Genomic DNA, 16715 nt, shown 5'->3' with positions numbered 1-16715 from the left:
ACACGGCTGGAAGGAGCTAGTACCGACGCCCAGTGCTTTTTCTATAGTTCTTTTCGGTTTTGCATGTGATTTCTCCAGCAAAGTTGGAATGTCAATAAAGGAATGTTGCTATGAAGCCTGAGTGCAGAGTAGTCCTTTGCCCGGATGGTGTTTCCATTCTCAGGGAGCTAAAGCATCTCTGCACCCACACCCCACTCTGGAGAGCCCAGTTTCATTGCTGAATCTTCTCTCCCCCCGCCTGCAAGCAAGGACCCCTCATCCCATAGCCCCCTACCCGTAGCTGGCTCGTTCTCACTCCCTCTGCAGAGAGAACACCCCCAGTGCCCATAGGGCACCCTTCATCGAGCTGCTGTGGCCTGGCCAGGGGAGTCAGGGCGCAGCCTGAGCAGATGCTCCTGGGGCTTACAGCACACCCTCCCCTTGGCGGGGCACTGCCGGGCAGTCTGTCCCCTGGAAAGGGGCTGGGCCCCTGCTGTTGAGAGGCAGTACACTGTGGGTACTGACCACAGTACTGCGAAGAGAGGATGGTCCGCCTCCCCTCCAGACACAGCCCGGGGGCGCTGGGCACCGCTACCGGCCCTTTGCTCCAAAGCTCTTAAAGCATTTTACAGCTCAGGGCACAGGGGGTGGCTGCGACTCGGGCTTTCCCTGTGGTTCTAGGCCCGTTATTGGGAGCAACTCGGGAGAGTTTCAGGGACGAGCAGTGCCCTTGTGGGGCTAACGGCAGCAGGCCTGGGCCAGGCCTGCGAGCGACTGGCAGGAGGCCCCGCTGGGTCGTCCTCACTGCCCCAGAACGGCTCGTTTACTTGGCACATGGGGATGAAAGAAGGAGCAGGACAAAAGGAGGGGGCTCCGTGACACAGCTGGAGTGGGAGTGTTTAAAGAGTTAATGACTCTTGGTCCTCGCTCCCCACTTCCCGCCCCCGCCTGTCTGATCATCGCCCCTCTCCCCTACGGCTCAGCAAAGCAGGGGCCCTGGACCAGCTGCCGTAGGCAGCACCCCCAATTCCATTGTGAGCCAAAGCTGGGCCGGGCTCTACCAGCATACGCAAGGCTCAGTTCGGTCCCCCAGAGCCCCATGCCTAGAGGGGCCTCCCGCACATTGCCCAGCCCAGTGGAGCCCTCTGGGTGGCAGCAAGGGGTTGCTGTGTGGGATGTAGCATGCACATCACCCTCCCTACAGCACCACAGCCCCCAGCCATTCCCCGGGGGAAAAAGCTGCAGGGCCTCTCTGGGGTGACGGCCCGCCATGGGGCAGACAGCCATGGGCCGGTGCAGGGCAGTGCCTGGGGGTAAGAGCTCCGTGGAGCTGCCGCAAGGGGAGGAATGAAGCCAAGTCCCTCGCTGCTCTCCCCCTGCAGCTCGACTGGCTGCGATCTTTCCCCCACTCCGGTCCCGCTGGCCTCTCTCTACCCCAGCTGCACCAAGGAGGCAATGAAAGTGCAAAGGTATATGGATTTGCATACTCAGTGGTTATGTAGACATACTGATGGATGCGTCCCAACCCAGGGGAAGTGTACAACAGGGGAAGTGTTTACTAGGCTATTCGACAGGGGTCCCTGCATGGTCCCCCCATGCAGTAAATGGGAGACAGTAAAAGCCTTGATTATTTTTTTTAAAAAGGGTCACGTATCAAAATCCAGCGGAGGTTTCTGAGGGGAACTGGAGCTAGTGCCGCCCCCCGCTCACACAACCATGTTGAGTCTGGACTTGGTGGTGCTGGCAGACTCTGGCCTTGACACCGGCTGCTTCAGGAAGCGGCTCCCGGGGTCGCTGCCGTGTCTCTGCAAGGAGGCGTCTGAGATCCCCGGGGCAGTGGCATCCTCCCTGTAAACAAACAGGAAACGAATCAGCTAGATCTGGCACCATCTGGCTGAGCTACATCAGCATCCATGAACACGACTGACCCCAGCGAAGGATGTGGCCCTCCCTCCCTTTAACAAAACTCTCTCCGCACACTGGTGCAGAGTGACATCTTTGTACCGAGGGGCTTGCCAGCCTCCCTATGGGAAGCCACAATCACTCCATCAGATCAGTTAGAGACAAAGAAAACCTATGACCCCATCGCCTGTCCCATCCTTCCTGCCAGCCCCACAAAGCAGCATGCTCTCCAGCCTAGCATCAGGTAGAGGGTCCGTGCTTCAGCGGCTGTGTCTCTTGCCCAAAGACAACAAGCCCCAGGGGGCAGGATGGAAATGGTGGGAGTTGTCAGCAAGAGCCTTTCAACTTTGCTCACTGGGTTAAATCTGCCCTGGATCAGCAGTGACCTACGGCCATCCTCACTGGCGGCTGCTCAGCGGCCTATGTGAAATGAGCTGGTGGGTCACTGGCGTCCACATCCCCACAACAGAGACTAGCTTCCATCCGCAGCCTTGGCAGAGAAGCTAAGCACAGACGGAACTCCCCTCTGCGCCCTAGGTCAGGGAGGAAGTGTGTGGGTGGGGGACGGGGAAGTTTGCACTGATGCTGCCTGGGGTGGGCCTGCCTTTGCTCAGGGGTTCTGTAGCGGGGTGGGCACGCAGAGGGTTTTAAGGTAGCCCTGGGAGAGGGCTGGGGCAGGGGAAGAGCTGGGCTGATTGGCAGAGGAGCCGCAGCTGGGGGCCATGCCCCAAACAGACCCAGTGGGCCTCATAAAAGCCAGGGAAGCCAGGAGCAGAAGAGAGAGAGACTCTCTCTCACTTCTGAGAGGGAGGGACCTGGCTGCAGGGACCCAAGCAGAGTACCTAGATTGGAGCAGGGCTGGGGAGCTCCAGCCAGGAAAGCCCCAGCTGTGGCCGAGCATTAGGCCCAGCAGGTACTGGGGTTGCAGCCTGAGATTAGGGAGAGGCAGCTGGTCCAAATCCAGCCTTGCCGGTGATGAGTGGCTCACACTGCAGTCTGCCCCAGGGCGTGGGGGCTAGCTGGGGACTGGCAGGAGCCTACGACTGAGGCGAGGTAGGGATAGTGGGTGGGGGGTTCCCCTGGGAGGGGGAGACCCAGAACCGTGGGGTACTGCCAGGGGGCAGCACCCAGTGAAAGGGACACTGGGGTCCTGGGAGGGACATGGGAGCCAGCAGCAAGGCGAGACACCGCCCTGAAGAGGGCGCTCCGGAGGCTGGAACGCTAATTCCCTGAGACCACCAGCAGGAGGCGCCGCCAGTGAGTCTGCGCCCGGTTACAGGTTCTAACCTTATATCGTTCCCAGTGACTGTGGACCGGGACTCCTCCTTTCTGTACCAGAACAGATAGATCGCAGCTGCCCCGAGCAGTAAGACCACCAGCAACACTCCTATCACAGCTCCTGCGATCACTCCAGCTTCCCCAGTGCCTATGGGGAACACAAACCCAAGAGGTGGAGGTTGGCTTAGCAGGTAACTCTGGGCTTTCCACCCCCTCTGGCTAGATTTCTGTGATCGGCAGCCAGTAATGAGCCCCAAATTTGGCCCTTAGTGACTTTGAAACAACTGTGGTGTGCAAGAGCCCGAAGGAAGAGCCCGGAAAGGAAAGCTAGAGAAAAGCATTGGGAAGAGACCTAGGGAGGTGGTGGAATCTCCTTCCTTAGAAGTTTTTAAGGTCAGGCTTGACAAAGCCCTGGCTGGGATGATTTAATTGGGGATTGCTTTGAGCAGGGGGTTGGACTAGATGACCTCCTGAGGTCCCTTCCAACCCTGATAGCCTATGAGACAAAGGAAAACAGAGTGACCGAGTAAGAACAGGGAAAGGATGGCCAGGAGAAAAAGCTAGAGCAGTCAAACGTTCCTAACCAACATAGATCTGTCATGGGTACAAAGGCTGCAGGCTCCTTTGCTTGGTCATAACACAATTAAATCAACTCTCTGTGATGCCCTTGTTTTTTCCAATCCCACCCCCAGACGTTCTTGTTAAACCCTGGATTTGTGCTAGAAATGGCCCACCTTGATTATCATACACATTGTAAGGAGAGTGGTCACTTTAGATAAGCTGTTACCAGCAGGAGAGTGGGGTGGGGGGAGGTATTTTTTCATGCTTTGTGTGTATAAAAAGATCTTCTACACTTTCCACAGAATGCAGCCGATGAAGTGAGCTGTAGCTCACGAAAGCTCATGCTCAAATAAATTGGTTAGTCTCTAAGGTGCCACAAGTCCTCCTTTTCTTTTTTTGATGCTCTGGAGTTTGTTCTGTCTCCTCTCAGCCAGGCCTGTTCACACCTATCCCAGCACACCACTTTTTAAAGAGGGCGGTGCAGGAACCTTCACACCCTTACTCAGTAGAAGGACCAGCACCAACTGCTCTCCCCTGGATCAGTAGGCCCATGAGTCAGTTCCAGCCACATTCTTCTATCCACAGATAAGCTATTACCAGCAGGACAGTGGGGTGGGAGGAGGTATTGTTTCATGATCTCTGTGTGTATATAATGTCTGCTGCAGTTTCCACGGTATGCATCCGATGAAGTGAGCTGTAGCTCACGAAAGCTCATGCTCAAATAAATTGGTTAGTCTCTAAGGTGCCACAAGTCCTCCTTTTCTTTTTGCGAATACAGACTAACACGGCTGTTACTCTGAAACCAGAGAGGGAAACTGAGGCAGTGACTTGCCTGAGGTCACAGAGTGAATCAGAGTCAGGATTAGAACTTGAGGCCTCCCAACTCTGCATTATCCCTCCAGCCCTTTATCACCAGACATTTCTAGAAGATGAGCCAGGCCTGGGGTCTCCCTGGGAGAGCTCTCTGCGTTTCAACAGAGCAGATTTATTTTGATGGAAGATAGTCTCAGAAATTGGACACAGAGAAACCCTTTCAGATCACTTCAGGCCGGGCTAGGAGCATTCCCTGTCGGAGCATTTTCTAAGGCTCTGCCCTTTTAAAGGTCCCCATGAAGGCACTCCCACCCCTCCTATGGGAGAGACTTCCCCAGTCACACACTGCTCTCTCTCGCTCAGGGGACTGCCTCGCTAAAATCGTCTTTCCTTCATTTCATCCCTCCCTCCTGGCACACCATAATGCATCTCCAGCCCAGGCATTTACACCCTTCCCACATGCAGATGGCTCTCAACCTGTCCCTTTAGGCCTCGCTCGGTCAGGCTGTGAAGCCAGCTAAGAGGGGAGCTGTCACAGATGCAAGCACTAATTAACACAGGGAACCAGACCTGAGCGGGATCCATGTGCCAAATGGGACTTGACTAGTGGAGGCCGGCGTTAAAAGCAACACCTGCGATACGGTCCTTAGCAGTGAGCAGGTTCACCGGGGGTGGGGGGGGATTCTTAGCCCAGCAGGAGCCAAGGCCCTAGCAATCACCAAGGGAGAAGATTTCCTTGAACACTAACTCCAGAGCCTGAATATGGGATCTGCTTGGGAATTTGTCATCAAACATGGTTTGTCATTGCAAAAGGCAGGTTTGTTGAAACCAAAACTTCTCATGACAATGGATAGGTCAAAACTCGACTCCCAAGAGAGCTCTAAACCAGGCACAGCAGGGATTTGAACCTGGGTCTCCTACACAGCAGGCAAAGGCCCCAAACACCATGCTGTTGGCTATTTAGGAAGGCAGGGCTTTCTCTGTTTCACAAGCATGTTGCACGCTCAGGTGTGTTCTGGAATGAAAGCGACTGTTGGAACCTCCACGTTTTTCACAAAGCGGCATTCGAGTTTCCTGACCAGCCCTCAGGCATTCCTGACCGGGCCCTTGATGAAACTCTAAAGATCTACGCCCAGATCCTCAGCTGGTGTCAGTCACTTTCCTGGCCAGTGGGTTGAAATCTGGGTCTAGCCTCCCACCAGACTGCTTGAAAACCTCAGCTCAGGGCTCCCTGCAACAGGAAAGAGGAAGAAGAGGAAATGCAAAGGAGCCCTCAAGAGAAAGGCTGAAGGAGACAAGAGATGCACCAAAAACCCCTCACTGTGAATCCTACTGACTGAAGATGGGTGAGCATGGTGGCCCCAGGCTGTGGACAGACTCTAGGCCTCAGCATAAAGCAGCTGCAGCTTCCCCCAGGGTGGGTAGGAGCGAACTCTCAGCCAGAGCGACAAGAAAGCCTCAGCCCTAGGAATTCAGAGAGCAGCCGGCACGTCAGCCACTAGATGGTAGCAAAGCCCCATGGTGAGGGGCTGAGCGAGAAGAACCAGCTCCCATTCCCCAGGCCTTGTGTCAGGACCCAGGGCGTTGCAATCGACAGGGCACACAGGTCCCGCCCCTTTGGGAAGAGGGAGCAATAAATGCTCCCCCCCCCCCCGATTTCCGAACCTCATGCGCCACCTCCAGGAGGGAATGGGACAATGCGAACAGCCCCACACCCCAACTCTGAACCATCAGCAAGAAAGCATCTCGATGCTGACGGTCCCAACAGTTGCTGCGCATCCCAGATGTTCCCTTTGGGGGCACTGCAGCTGGGAAGTCCTCCAATCCCCGCCCCACCTGCCCATCAGTCCAGTTTCTGGGCTGCACCTGGGATGGAGCTGGCCTGTCTCTCTCCTGGGGAGGGGCACAGAACAGCTATTCATGCCTTTACCGGATCCACAGAGAAAACAGTGACAGGCGAGGACAAGCCCCACCTTACTGTGGCTGTGGGCAGCACAAGTGCTAGGAATAACCGTGGCAATTTCTGCCGATTCTCCAGTGTTGCAGCTAGAGCCCTCAATGGTGCCGGCTAGATAGCACGCAGTAGAGAGGGGTAGCTGGGGAGGTATCAGGACAGTGGCATAAAAGCCAAGGGGAGGGAGAGGTGGCACTTGCAGGGGATCTTGAGGACAGTAAGTTTCAGTGGAGAGAAGAGGGCAGAAGGAGAGGAGGACAAGGCAGAGTTGTAAATAGCCCACGGGAGGGTCTTGTAGGAGAAGCCAATGCATGGAACCCAGGCCTCGTTAGCGGGGGATGGCTCATTTGTGGCTGTGCTCTGAGATCTGGGCTCAGAAACAGGGACACCCCAGGAGCAGATTGGATCATTTACCTTAATTGAATCAACCAACACTATGTGATATTAATAGGTTGCCATGGTGAAAAGCTGCCTCGGAAATCTAACAGCTTGAAAAAAAAAAACTTTGCCCATAGCAACAAAGAGAAACTTAGAAACGGAGTCCAGCCTCGGAAGTTTGCCCCTGTCTTTCCATCGGGGAGTGGGGTTTGTCTCCACGTGGAATTGTTGGTGGGTGGAGCCCAGCCCCCAAAGCCCACTGCCACCCTGAGGACTACACAGATTTCAGAACCAGCATGGAAATCAGTGGCCTCTTCCCTGCTTCCAAGTGCACCCTTTCCACCACAGCAGCATGGCTTTGGTGGGGACCCTGCGGGGGGGACTGTAGGCTTTCAGCTACTTCCCTGCACATCCAAGCTGCTCCGTTTTCTCACTAGCTCCTTGCAGGACTGTAAAGATTGTACTGGTCCCATGTGACCTCTGCCCTTGCAATCACAGCTGTCTGTCAGCGCGCCAGTCTCCTGGCATAGCAGGGAGGCACCAGCAGGCATATTTCAGAGGAGGGGTTGGGCCATGTGGGCAGAAGGCAGCACTCCCGGTGGGCAGAATAGGGCGCACAGACACAACGAGGGTGGACATCTCACCTGCCACATTGACTGTCACTTGGCAGCTGACATGGCCAAACTGGTTGGAGGCCACGCACTGGTAGGTCCCTGAGAATGCCAGCGAGAGGTTCGTCAGCTGCAGCTTCCCGGTTTGGTCATCTGTAAGGATAAAAGCAGCAGGACCATCGTTAATGCCAGAGGCACCTGGAGGAACCCCCCTGTGCTGGCAGAGGGAGCGGGCGTGCGGTAGAGAGAGCATAGCAGCCCCCAACTCAGCACTGGGCTGTGGCAGCCTTTCCAAAGGGTGAAGGGCTGCGGATGCCCTGGACTGTGAGACGAGCTCTACCCCACACAAGGAGAGACAGGGAGTAGCCGACCGTGAGCGCATGGATATGACTGTGGTCAGCAGCAGGGACTGACGCTGGGACTTTCAGCTCCCAAGGCCGGTGCCAGGTGAGCTAGAGGAGAACTCCACTTGCTGCGAGCAAGTAGCAGGCTGTTCTCCTCTCTAGAGTCAGCCACTAGAGGGAGACATGGGCACATGTGCTAGGCCAGTGTAGTTCACACAATTGCATGTGTGCCTAGCACCCTGTGCGGCAAGGCAGCTTTGCAACCCGATTCCCTACCATGTCATAAATAGTCCGTATTGGCCACTGGGACCCTCTGAGTGATTGATTGGGAAGGGCTTCTGAAAGGCCAGAGTTTGCAGTCAGCCCTTCTCTGTGTGGGGGTGGGGCAAGGTTCGGTGCTCAAGCTCTGGAGATGACTTGGCAGAAGCAGCCTGTGATGCTTGCAGACCAGGTGCCAGTTCATGCCAAGGCTCACTGAACACTGACAAATGCACAGCTGGAAACCAGCCTGGCTCACTTGTGAGTTAGCATTGTTACAACAGATGTTAGAGTTATAATGTGTTCAGTGTTGGGACTTTATGACATGCTTGTGAGTTGCTGCATGCATTGATCACCTTATAACATCTGTATCCCAGAAGGTAAACTTATATTGAGTGTTTGCATTGTTAAGCTGTGTACCTCACCAACCAGGAAAGAAGCATTAATTAATGAAAAATTAATGGTCCTGCACCAAGAAGGCCCAGATGAGCCATTGTGAAACACTGAAGAACAAAGACTTTGTTTCAGAGTGATAGCCGTGTTAGCCTATATCAGCAAAAAACAATAAGGAGTCTTGCGGCACCTTAGACTAACATTTATTTGGGCATAAGCTTTCGTGGGCTAAAACCCACTTCATCAGATGCATGGAGTGGAAAATACAGAGGCAGGTATAAATACACAGCATATGAAAAGATGGGAGTTGCCTTACCAAGTGGAGGGGTCAGTGCTAATGAGCCAATTCAACTAAAGTGGAAGTGGGCTATTCTCAACAGTTGACAAGAAGGGGTGAATACCAAGGGAGGGAAAAAAATAACTTTTGTAGGGCCACCTTGATTACATTGGCCTCATTAGCACATTTCAAACAGTTGACAAGAAGGTGTGAGTATCAGCAGAGGGAAATTGGTTTTTGTAGTGACCCATCCACTCCCAGTCTCTATTCAGGCCTAATTCGATGGTGTCCAGTTTGCAAATTAATTCCAGTTTTGCAGTTTCTCGCTGGAGTCTGTTTTTTGAAGTTTTTTTTTTTGTTGAAGAATGGCCACTTTTAATTGCCAGTGTTGTTGAGTGTCCAGGGAGATTGAAGTGTTCTTCTGCTGGTTTTTGAATGTTATAATTCTTAATGTCTGACTCCAACGAGAAACTGCAGAACTGTCATACGTGGCTTAGAGGGCCAGTAAGTCTGGCCACCCCTGCTCTACAGTAAGGCTGTTTTAGAGCTTGAGGAGCTCACACTTGATACTTGGTTGGTGAAGTCTAAGTGTAGAACACCCTGCTTCTTAACAGTCTGCCCTGAGGCTGGCACACATGGTTGTGAGTCACTCTAGACACAGCCAATGTGAATCGCTCCACCCAGTGCTCATCCGTGGTTGTGGAACTGGGCCCTGGATTTGCTCCTCCCTGTATCTCCTACAAGCTCATGCTCATAGATCAAGACAGATAGCCGGAGGCCTTCTATGCCTCAGGGCTTAACTGCCCTAGAGTGAGTCTGCAAAGAGACAGGCCCTTGAAATAAACATTGTCATTTCAGTCACTAAGTGCATTAACGGGCAAGATGCTGGTTTCCTGCCCTGAGTCCAGAGGAGAGACAGCCCCAGAGCGGAGACTGCAAGACATCAAGGGGAGAGATACGGGAAGGTGAGACTCCTTAACCCCGGAAAGGGAACAGTCGGCTCCACTTCCACTGAGAGCTTCACCAGCAACTCTCCCCCAGCTGCTGCCCCAGCATCTGATGGAGGATTCAGGCCTCTGATCAGACTCTGTTGAAAAGGACTCAAAGGGGCCTTTGCAGAGGAGGTTTTGCTTCTAGGCTGTGTCCTTTGGGGTTTTTCTTTAAGATCTATTTTAAAGATCTAGTCTGGTTCAAACTCGCTGGAAGAAATCCTGGTGAAGAGCAAAACCACTGCTCTGAAACTGAGGAGCAACTCCTCCAGCTTCTGTCTGGGACGTTAAAATATATTCAAACAAACAAGGACATGGTATTTGCCTCCGAAACTGATCCACAGGTGCAACCTACTGGTAGCAAAGGAAACGCCAAATGGCACTGAAAAATGAGTTTATACAGCTAAGATTAAGGGTCTGATCCTGCAAACTCAGACTCAAATAAGGAGTCTCTACTCCGGTCAGTGCTTTCATTTAAATCAACGAGACTGCTCCTGCGTGTCGGGACTGTGCCGGTTGCAATGTGTTTACGTGCAGTATATTATTCAGCCACCAGATGTCGCTGTGTGGGGTACAGAGTTCCAGGGCGTGTGGTTCTGGGTGAACACGGCAGACAAAGCTGGACCTTGAGCTGTGTGACTCTCTGATTGGGTCTGTAGTTTACAGCTGTTTTCTTTAATAAATGGAGTACCTTCTGATTAATGGGGTCTGTGACTCCATATGTCAGGATGCATGTGAGAGAGTTTGTGGGACTGGGCCCTGACCTTTTTTTTCCTAATTTCTAAAATATTCCCTTTTGAGCCAGAGAATTACTTGAGACTCACAGCTGGTTACTCCAGACAGCATCTGGCCACAAGAGCCTCTGGAATTCATACAATCACAGGAGGTGAACATTAAATCTGATACCTGGATTTTAAGAGGGACTGGTTATTCCCCAAATCACAACAGAGTGTACCTCCATGCTTCAGATATAAACTTATCTGACAGGGGAGGAAAGAAGCTTCCCCAACCCTGGATAGCTTTGTACAATGGGTCAGATCCTTTTTTCACCTTCCTCCAAAGCATCAGGCCTAGGTCACTGCTAGAGCTGGGATACTGGATGGGATGGACCACTGTCTAGTTGGCAGCTGGTATCAAGTGGAGTGCCCCAGGGGTCGGTCCTGGGGCCGGTTTTGTTCAATATCTTCATAAATGATCTGGAGGATGGTGTGGATTGCACTCTCAGCAAATTTGCGGATGATACTAAACTGGGAGGAGTGGTAGATACGCTGGAGGGCAGGGATAGGATACAGAGGGACCTAGACAAATTGGAGGATTGGGCCAAAAGAAATCTGATGAGGTTCAACAAGGATAAGTGCAGGGTCCTGCACTTAGGACGGAAGAACCCAATGCACAGCTACAGACTAGGGACCGAATGGCTAGGCAGCAGTTCTGCGGAAAAGGACCTAGGGGTGACAGTGGACGAGAAGCTGGATATGAGTCAACAGTGTGCCCTTGTTGCCAAGAAGGCCAATGGCATTTTGGGATATATAAGTAGGGGCATAGCGAGCAGATCGAGGGACGTGATCGTCCCCCTCTATTCGACATTGGTGAGGCCTCATCTGGAGTACTGTGTCCAGTTTTGGGCCCCACACTACAAGAAGGATGTGGATAAATTGGAAAGAGTCCAGCGAAGGGCAACAAAAATGATTAGGGGTCTGGAACACATGACTTATGAGGAGAGGCTGAGGGAACTGGGATTGTTTAGTCTGCGGAAGAGAAGAATGAGGGGGGATTTGATAGCTGCTTTCAACTACCTGAGAGGTGGTTCCAGAGAGGATGGTTCTAGACTATTCTCAGTGGTGGAAGAGGACAGGACAAGGAGTAATGGTCTCAAGTTGCAGTGGGGGAGGTTTAGGTTGGATATTAGGAAAAACTTTTTCACTAGGAGGGTGGTGAAACACTGAAATGCGTTGCCTAGGGAGGTGGTGGAATCTCCTTCCTTAGAAGTTTTTAAGGTCAGGCTTGACAAAGCCCTGGCTGGGATGATTTAATTGGGGATGGGTCCTGCTTTTGAGCAGGGGGTTGGACTAGATGACCTCCTGAGGTTCCTGATATTCTATGGTTCTATGATATGTTGGTGTCTGGATTCCTTCAATTCTGTTTCTATCAGATCACTCAGAATCCGTCAGTGGCAGCTTTACACATCTCTACACAGGAGGTCTATAAGGGATGGTACTCTCCACCTACTTTGCACCATATTGGCCAATGGCAATGAGGTCTTGGAGTCCACCCGTGACCAGGTGTAAGTTGGGGCAGGCACCCCCTCCACGGAGCTGCAGGTCAGCGTGGCATCACCCCCAATCCGGGTATATTCTGTCCCTTTACAAACAGGGGTAGATGGAGGCACTGAATGGGAAATGAGAAGAGAAAACAATGGATTTCTGTACTAGGAGCATGCACTATCATTGTGTAGCACGGCACCTGGCTGTCTCCCCTGCCACTGCGGTCAGCCGGCACCCGCTCACTGCTGACATTCCTGTGTCACTGCCTTGTTTAACTGAGTCTCATCTGTTTGTTCTCCTGCTCCCCACATCCACTGGCCCCTCCCCTCTTCTTCTCCTTCCACCCACTCGTCTCCCTGCCATCCGTCTAGCTCTCTGCAGAGTGCCACGCAAAGGCCAGCGAATGGGAAGCTATTGTAATAATTGCTCTTCTCTGCCACTTCCCACCCAGAGATCCCAAAGCACTGTCCAAGAAGGTCCAGGTCATTACCCCTTTGTACAGATGGGAACACTGACTCATGCGATACAAGGGGACCCGCAATATCCCAGCCCCAGCTCCAAGGCCAGACAGACAGGATCCTAGCTGCTCTCGGGCCTGGCCTGAGATCCCCCTTCCGTGGCGGGCCATGGAATCGCAGTACCCAGACTCACTCAGCACGGTGAAGTGGATGAGCCCCGAGCCACTGCCGTAGAAGTCCGGAGGGTTGTTCACCTCGCAGATGTATGTGCCGTTGTCCGAGGGGCGGACGTTAGCTAGCTGAAGGGTCGCATCCCCCATGGTGGGAGGGTTGTGCAGGAAGCTGAGCCGTTTGGCCTGGGAGCCGGGCTTGTACAGCTTGTCATTCGTGAAGTAGAGGATCTGCAGGGAGAGGAGAACGTTTGCTGGGGTCCCCTCACAGACAGGGGTTTGTCCAGTACCGACACAGTGAATGAAGGCGGATCGGACGAGGGAGGCACCGGAGTGTCACGCAGCACCAAGAGCAAACCTGCCCTCCGGCTGGCTCTGCATTGTCATTGCAAAGCATGGGGCTTGGGAGAGCAGGTTATGGCAAAAACTTCAGAGACTCCAGCAGCCAGTCGCGGGTCGGGGCTCAGGGCTCGTGCAAGGGGGAGACAAGGGGTTTGAGAGATTCACCAGGAGACAGAAACACAAAAGAGGGAGAGGCTGATAGTACACAATATGGGACGTGAAGTCAAAGGGGATACTGAGCCAGCAGAGATACAGACCAGCTTGTCCCAGGCGCTCAAGCCCCGGCAGTGAGAAGCCAGGCAGGTACCCCGACAGAGCAGCTGTCTCAGCTCTTTCCAAAGCCCTTATAGAATTTAACACAAAAAGAGCGACAGAGAGAGCGGACACCCCATGCACACAGAAAGGCTGCGAAATGGCCTGAGGACTTACCCAGAATGTACAGTCTGACACTAAATGGGGAGGAGTGGTAGATACGCTGGAGGGGAGGGATAGGATACACAGGGACCTAGACAAATTAGAGGATTGGGCCAAAAGAAATCTGATGAGGTTCAACAAGGACAAGTGCAGAGTCCTGCACTTAGGACGGAAGAACCCCATGCACCGCTACAGACTAGGGACCGAATGGCTAGGCAGCAGTTCTGCAGAAAAGGACCTAGGGGTGACAGTGGATGAGAAGCTGGATATGAGTCAGCAGTGTGCCCTTGTTGCCAAGAAGGCCAATGGCATTTTGGGATGTATAGGTAGGGGCATTGCCAGCAGATAGAGGGACGTGATCGTCCCTCTCTATTCAACATTGGTGAGGCCTCATCTGGAGTACTGTGTCCAGTTTTGGGCCCCACACTACAAGAAAGATGTGGAAAAATTGGAAAACATCCAGTGGAGGGCAACAAAAATGGTTAGGGGACTGGAACACATGACTTATGAGGAGAGGCTGAGGGAACTGGGTTCCAATGAGGATGGCTCTAGACTGTTCTGAGTGGTAGCTGATGACAGAACGAGGAGTAATGGTCTCAAGTTGCTGTGGGGGAGGTTTAGGTTGGATATTAGGAAAAACTTTTTCACTAGGAGGGTGGTGAAACACTGGAATGCGTTACCTAGGGAGGTGGTAGAATCTCCTTCCTTAGAAGTTTTTAAGGTCAGGCTTGACAAAGCCCTGGCTGAGATAATTTAGTTGGGGATTGGTCCTGCTTTGAGCAGGGGTTGGACTAGATGACCTCCTGAGGTCCCTTCCAAACCTGATAGTCTATGATTCTATGGGACAACACACAGTCCCACCCGGCCATACACGGCATATCCCAGGGGAACACACAGGCCCAGCCAGAAAGCCTGCGGCAGGGCTAGCAATAGAGCCCAGATCTCTTGCACCCAGCCCAGGGCTTTAACCACAAGCCCATCCTTCCCCCTCGATGGATGAGAACATCCCATTGGCTGTTCCCACTGGCTGTCGGAAACAACAGTTGTATCTGCAGTGACACTCATGATTGTACATGCCTCTGAGCTTCTCATTCAATTGCCTCCACGGGTCCTTCCCCAGCCTCCCAGTTGACCCTGGTCCCATCCCTGCTCTTGGATACGAGGCCTCACTGGTAGCAGACATACATCACTCGGATCTGAGGGCCCCTCTGGGCTGGCTGCTCCCCCCACATTCTGCAGTAATGTTAGAGCCACTCAAAAACCTCCAATTTAATTTCTACCAAAAGTTGGGAATGAAATGGATTCAGCTGGCATTGCTTCGGAAGCAGGAGTGAGCGCCCTTTGCATTGGTTCAAATTCTTTTTGTTGCTGCTGGAACCATTAAAAATTTGGACCAGCCTGAGCCGCTTTCAGGAAACATTTAGACAAAACTTCATTTTTTGACTCAAAAAATATTGGTTGGGAAAAAAGCAACAGCCAGCGCTTAGGTAGAGTGTGTCCTTCACAGATCTCAAAGTGCTGGACAAAGGAAGGCAGCAGCATTAGCCCCATTTTACAGATGGGGAAACTAAGGCACAGGGAGGGCAGTGACTTGCCCAAGGCACCCAGGGTACTAATGGCAAAGCTGAGAGCTGAGTCCAGGTCTCCCGAGTCCCACTCCAGTGCCCTGTCCACTAGGCCAGGGGTGGCCAACCTGGGGCTCCGGAGCCACGTGCGGCTCTTCAGAAGTTAAGAGGCGGCTCTTTGTCTAGGCACCGACTCCGGGGCTGGAGCTACAGGTGCCAACTTTCCAATGTGCCGGGGGGTGCTCACTGCTCAACCCCTGGCTCTGCCACAGGCCCAGCCCCCACTCCATCCCTTCCCGCCCCCTTGCCTGAGCCTGCACTGCCCTCGCTCCTCCCCCTGCCTCCCAGAGCCTCCTGCACGCCACAAAACAGCTGATCGGGAGGTGCGGGGAGGAGGGGGCTGCCTGTGGGCAGGAGACGCCGGGAGCGGGGTGGGGGAGCTGCTGACATGTTACTGTGGCTTTTTGGCAACACACATTGGTAAACTCTGGCTCCTTCTCTGGCTCAGGTTGGCCACCCCTGCACCGGGCCCCCTGCTCTAACGACGAGCCCATCAGCCTTTAGGGGCTTTCCCTTGGCCTCACTCTTGTTCCCTGGTGGCGATTTGCCCCTCAGCCTGGGCTGACAACTTGCACCCCCGCTTTCTGCATCAGCTCCTCATCCAGGCCTCAAGAGGCTTGAACGACCCCCCCGCAGGCTTTCCCTGTGCCGGAAGCAGCCACATTTTGAAGAAAGCCCCCCCTGCAAGCTCCTCCCCTTGGCACCCTGGTCCTCCCCTCACCGGCTCGCCCTGCCCGGGCGCTGCAGAGCCTGGCGCAAACCTCCACTCCAGAATGAAGTTTTTGTCAACCGAGGTTTTATAGTGGCAGGGAAGTTCCACGCTGGCCCCTCGTTCCTGCATCACAGGGTCCTGTGGTACCGTCACCTCCACACACGGCCCAGCACCTGTGCAGGAGAGTGAATGAGACCTTCAGCTCTGTCGCTGCCTCTTCCCCACGGCAGCGTCCTGCTCTCCGGCCCCCGCAGCTGCAGCCTCCCTGCCCGCCAGGCCATGCAAAACGCTGAGGCTTCAGTAGGGTTGCCAACTCTCCCAGACTGGCTGGCAGTCTCCCGGAGATGGCCTCGATCTCCTGGGGACTATTAAAAGCAATCTGGGAGATTTTAAAAGGCCAAAAGTCGGGTTGGGGGTGCAGTGGGGGTAAGGCAGGCTCCAAGCCCGCACTGGCTCTGCGCAGCTCCCGGAAGCGATCGGCATGTCCGGCTCCTAGGCCCAGAGGTGGCCAAGGGCTCTCTGCACACTTCCCCCACCCCGAGCACCGACTCCACAGCTCCCATTGGCTGTAAACCACAGCCAATGGGAGCTGTGGGGGTGGTGCCTGCAGGCAGGGGCAGTGCGTGGAGAGCCCCTAGTCCCCCCTGGACCTAGGAGCCGGACATGCTGATTGCTTCCAGGAGCCAACCAAGATCAGCGCCGCGTGGCCAAAGCCTGCATCCTGAACCCTCTCCTGCACCCCAACCCCGGCCCCACCCCCCAGCCCAGAGCCCTCAACCCAACCCCCTGCCCCAGCCCTGAGCCTCCTCCCACACTCCGAACCCCTTGGTCCCACCCCCCAGCCCAGAGCTCACAGCCCCTCCTGCATCCTAACCCCCTGCCCCAGCCCTGAGCCCCCTCCCACACTCCGAACCCCTTGGTTCCACCCCCCAGCCCAGAGCCTGCACCCCCTCCTGCATCGAAACCCCAGCCTGATGAAAGTGAGTGAGGGTG

At 54.1% G+C, this 16715-nt stretch overlaps 1 protein-coding gene across 1 annotated transcript; it reads right to left on the bottom strand.

Moving 5' to 3' along the window:
• Nucleotides 1-1685: 1685 nt before the first annotated feature.
• VSIG2 (V-set and immunoglobulin domain containing 2) lies at nt 1686-15851 on the bottom strand. Its single transcript, XM_077839632.1, has 7 exons — nt 15732-15851; nt 12653-12860; nt 11967-12125; nt 7510-7629; nt 4634-4642; nt 3169-3295; nt 1686-1827 (listed from the first exon to the last, which is right to left on the bottom strand). The coding sequence occupies exons 1-7, from the start codon at nt 15849-15851 to the stop codon at nt 1686-1688; spliced, it is 885 nt and encodes a 294-aa protein (XP_077695758.1).
• Nucleotides 15852-16715: the final 864 nt, after the last annotated feature.

This window comes from Eretmochelys imbricata, chromosome 22 (genome assembly GCF_965152235.1).
Source record: "Eretmochelys imbricata isolate rEreImb1 chromosome 22, rEreImb1.hap1, whole genome shotgun sequence".
Lineage (NCBI taxonomy): Eukaryota > Metazoa > Chordata > Testudines > Cheloniidae > Eretmochelys > Eretmochelys imbricata.
The sequence above is the reverse complement of the archived record's forward strand: the minus strand, read 5'-3'. Positions and strand labels throughout refer to the sequence as shown.

Coding starts and splice junctions, on each gene's coding strand:
- VSIG2 (XM_077839632.1), bottom strand. CDS start 15,851: ATGCAGGAACGAGGGGCCAGCGTGGAACTTCCCTGCCACTATAAAACC. Junction 12,861..15,731: donor CGCCCGGGCAGGGCGAGCCG/GTGAGGGGAGGA, acceptor CTCTCCCTGCAG/ATCCTCTACTTCACGAATGA. Junction 7,630..11,966: donor ATTGGCCAATATGGTGCAAA/GTAGGTGGAGAG, acceptor TTATCCTTACAG/ATGACCAAACCGGGAAGCTG.